This window comes from Neolamprologus brichardi, chromosome 23, assembly GCF_056152115.1.
Source record: "Neolamprologus brichardi isolate AB-2024 chromosome 23, ASM5615211v1, whole genome shotgun sequence".
NCBI classification, from domain to species: Eukaryota; Metazoa; Chordata; class Actinopteri; order Cichliformes; family Cichlidae; genus Neolamprologus; species Neolamprologus brichardi.
In genome coordinates, this window is record NC_142125.1 from 17262633 (window position 1) to 17267329 (window position 4697).

Sequence of the window (4697 nt, forward strand, 5' to 3'; positions counted from 1 at the left end):
CACAGCTGAGGGGTGATCCCACAGCTGCACAAACTACAAGTCCTGGACTGAGTTTGATCATAGAGTCTGATTTCTTATTCATTCAGGGGTCTTCTGGTGATATTCTGATGGATGTCTGTCTTTGTTTTAAACAATAATCTAATGCCTCCACCAACATGTTACTTAAGCTGAACTTCATTTCTGGCAGGCAGAGCTAGGACCCAAACACGACATAATGAACTAAAAGAGGCAGCTTTATTCAATGTACAAAAATATAACTCTTGAAAACTAAATACAAGAAAACTAAACCAAAACTATGAACTAGGAGTAACTAGGGAAACAAGGAGCACAGACCCAGGACCATGGCACCATCAGCTCCTCCACTCAGAGTGTGAGGTGAGTGAGCTCCAGACCTGAGCTTACAAAGCTCACATTGATCATATTCATCTGGGAGGATATCTACCTAACTGTTTCCTGACTTTAAAAAACAAGATGGGAAATTTGAAATAGTTCTGTCCTAAAAATACTGCAGGTGTCATTTTTTATTGAGTTTGAAAGTTTGAAAACTGACAGTTTACAGGGTGAGTTTGACGTTTGAGTTTACTTTTCATGTCTGGAATTTTTGGTTTTAGTTTCAGTGTTTTGATTATAATATTATGGAAGGTTTTTATCTGGGTCAGATTGTCATAATGAAGATATGTTTTACATTGTTTACCTTTGAGCTCAGTTTTAGTTCACTGTAATAACTCTGCATGACACAAGAGAGGTGATCTGAACTGCCATATAATGCTGTGGCAGGCAGGGTGAGGACCAAATGCAGTATTGGGTACACATGAGGATAAACTCAAAAGTTTTAACAAAAGCTTTATTTTGCTGGGGGGGAAAAAAAGAGCACTACAAAACAGAAACCTACTGGAAAAATTTAAACTATCCAATCCAACTTTATTTATGAAGCACTTTAAAATACTCAGCACAGGACTAAAGTGCTGTACAGTGAATAAGTTTAGAACAATATAATCAAACAGAACAGCAAAAAAACAAACAAACAACAACAACAAAAAAGTGACAAAAGTGTTTTCAGTTTCTGGGAAAGAAACTGAAAACACTAACATGCGACACGAGACTGAACTTGGAAGAGTTGCAAAACATTGGATTTCTACAGAGTAGAAATGTTTCTGAACAGTGAGCGAGGTAACAAAAGTGTATCAGTCAGTTTTATTTGTCATAATTTTATTTTATGTTATTAGTTAGTTAGTTTTGTATTACTTAGTTATAATACAGCTAGCTCTGTTTTTTGTTTTATTTAACTTTAATAACCTTGGTATAGAACTTTAAGAATTTGATCAGGCCAGCATTTAGATACATTTGGCTTAACTATGATATATAAAGATGATGATGTGCAATTTATTATATGATTTACTATTTTTTACAGCAGAACACAGCCTGTAAAATCTAACAAAAATTTGATGTGCAGTTTCTGCTAATGTCCAACTGGAGGCATCATCAGGCCAGCAAACAACAACACTGAAGCTCAGAAAACATTCTTTCTTTTTCTAATTTAAGTTCTGCACTGAGATGTAACTGTGCTGCAGGTTATCTTCAAATTATGTGATTTTCAAATGGAGTCTGGTATGAAGTCAGGTTACTGATTAAACAGCCTACTGAAAATATGAGCTGACCATTATCCAGTCAAGCTCCATTCAAAAATATAGTCCTGTTACACATTACCAGAAAGGAACACAGCGAGTGATGATTAAAGAGTTTTAGGTATTGATGCTCTCACTTTGAGCACCCTGCTGCTCACCTGATCAACAGACTCTTAAACACTGAAATGTCTCCACAAAGAATCTAAATATGAGACTGAATGATGTGTGATGTGTGTTAAGTCAGAAATTTAAAAAAAATCATTAACCAATCAAACATTAAGCTCTCAAACTGCTGTTGTGAATCTAGGGGAAGTAACCTGCCTAGAAATGTTAAAATTCTCAATGAACTTCTACATTCATGCTGCATTACACTCACTCACTTATTACTCACTCGCTCAGGTTTCTGTAATGGTGGAGTGGAGTGTGTGCATGTTTCCTTCTGATATATCTCAATCAGCTGAAGGTAGACCAAACAGACGCTGTGTAAAATAGAGAGGAGGGGGGAAGGAGGAAGGCAGCAGGGAGGCAGAACAAGTGACGTCGCTGACTTCAAACGCCTTTCAGTCTGAGATGTGGGCATCGATAACATCCTGTCTACAGGCGACCTCACAGCGATGCTGTTGTTTCCAGTCAGCCAATCACATTCTGCCTCTGCCTTGAGAGGGGGGTGATAACCCTCCTGACTGGGCCTGACTGCAGTGTCTCTCTCTGGGAACAGTGATGTGCAAGCTGGCCCACCTCCTGACAGCAGCAAGGTAAAGACCAGCACTCTCTGAAAGCCACAACATCACCATCATGGACCCTATCATCAGTGTTCTGGAGCTGGTGGGGGTTCTGATCTCAGCGGGGGCCTGGCTCTGCTCTCTGGCCACCACCCTGATGTCCTCATGGCTCACACTGTCCAACTTGCTGGTCACAGAGACTCTTGGGGTGGGCCTCTGGGAGACCTGTGTGCTCAATCAGCAGGGAACACTGGAGTGTAGGCCCTATGACAGTCTGCTGGGGCTGCGACCAGAGATCAAGCTAGCCCGGATCCTCATGTGCACAGCGCTAGGGGTAGGAATGCTGGGGCTTTTGCTTGCCATACCCAGCCTCCACCTTGTCAACGGCTGCCGGCAACAGTTGGAGGACGTGAGCTGTAAGAGGGCCCTGAAGGCAACCAGTGGGGCATTGTGGCTGGTGGCAGGGATCCTGGGCCTCATCCCAGTTTCCTACATCGCCCATGTGACGGTCGAACAATTCTTCGATGAGTCAGTGCCTGACATGGTCCCACGATGGGAATTTGGGGATGCTCTGTTCTGTGGTTGGACGGCCGGCGTCCTTCATCTAGCTGCAGGAATGCTGCTGCTAATTTCCTGTTTTTATGTGCAGAAGCTAAACAGTAACAGACCCGTTGATGTCCCTCCGGTCCTGACGAAGCTAGAACCTGACTCCATGAGAACCAGATCTGAGTATGTCTGAGACCACCTCATAAAAAGGCTGCTACAAGTCTTCTTCAACCTTTTCTGCATCTAAAACTAAACGTTGGACTACCACACTTCAAATTTGTGGCTCTTGAGATCAGATTGGAGTATTTCAGCGAATTTCCAGAAGTGATGTTACATTCCTGGTTTTGAGGTTGTATACAAAGAAGAGGTTAAAAATTTTCTTAAAACTAGACTTTACCCAAACAACTGTCACAACTAGATCTGAATAGAACAACAGGGAGGTCTGAGGTTGCTCCTCTAATTTGACAAAGTGAGACCAGATCAGGAGGTTCAGTCCAAACCTGTAGTAAAACAGATGATTTCTCTATAGAATTCCGATGGTTTCAGAGGGTTTGAAAGATATAAGTTTAAAATGTTCTTGATCACAAACAGATGTAAATTTCCTTCTTAATCTGTTAGGAGGGATGGAATTTATCTAAAATAAAGCTTCAGACTAAATCAGAGTTTATGTTTTTATTTTAATTTAACATCTAAAAATAACATCTAGGACAAAGATGTTCTTGCTTTATAACTGCTTTGGTGGTTTAAACTAAAGAATCAGAGAGAAAAGAAATCAGATCATTTTGTCCTGTTGTTAATTGGACTGCATGTAATCACCTTAAAATGATGAGAGATGCCAGTTTATAGTTCTGATTTCGGATGTTTATGAGCAGCAGAAAAAAAAACCAGTGAAGAATATTTGAGCAACACACCCAGACCTTCAGGATCTGTCGAGCGTTTTATTCCCTGCGGTGACTTATCTTTGTTTCAATCATTGAGATGTTTGCTTTAGTTTTCCTGGAGCCAAAGAGATGAAAGCTGCTGCGGTTTCCTGCTTTATTCATTTCATTTAAACACTTTATGTAGTTTTTATTGTTAGTCTTAAGACTGGATTTCATCTCTTTTATTGTTTTTATTTGGAGACAAGGGAAGACAAACTGTTGTTTTTGTGGTTAAAGCAGACTGAAGCAGAGAATAGATTTATTGATAATAGAATATAAAGATATATATCTTTTATCTTTAAACATGAAGGTCTGTGTGAGTTATGAAACTGCTCAACTTGTTTGTAATCAGTTTTGTTCAATCAGATGAATGATTTGTAAAAAAGGATTGAATGTATGAATGTGCGCAGCAGATGACTGCAAATAATGAATAAATACTCAAAGTTTCATTTAATGTGTGTAAAAGAAGTTTTTTGTGGACATTTAAAATGTGAGAGAGTAAACAGACTCACTAAAACCTTCAGAGTATTACAGATATACAGACAAAGTAGGACAACCTCAGGCAGGTTATCATATAAATACAGTCATAAATCAACACAACTTAGTTTTATATTTAAAGACAAAAAAAACATTTAAAAATATGATTTATAAAATAAATGAAAATAGAACAGTTTTTGTTTTCAAAAAAGGGGGAACCGCGAGAGACCTTCAGTGACTCACACATGCAGGAAATTAGCGAACTACGAGGAAAGAAGTGGGAAAAATAATCTGCAACCGTAAGCTTTTTTTGATTTGGGGGGAGTTTTCAAGCGGACCACAGAGAGGGAAAACTTCAAAATACGATGCCTAAATTAAGGACTGTCGTGGGAAGGACTTTTCTGTCC

The 4697-nt window shown here is 39.4% G+C and overlaps 1 protein-coding gene across 1 annotated transcript; it reads left to right on the plus strand.

Moving 5' to 3' along the window:
- The first annotated feature begins 2346 nt into the window (after window positions 1–2346).
- Window positions 2347–4042, plus strand: LOC102777205 (claudin-24-like). The gene has a single exon (XM_006802008.3). The coding sequence runs from the start codon at window positions 2421–2423 to the stop codon at window positions 3084–3086; it is 666 nt and encodes a 221-aa protein (XP_006802071.1). The 5' UTR covers window positions 2347–2420; the 3' UTR covers window positions 3087–4042.
- Window positions 4043–4697: the final 655 nt, after the last annotated feature.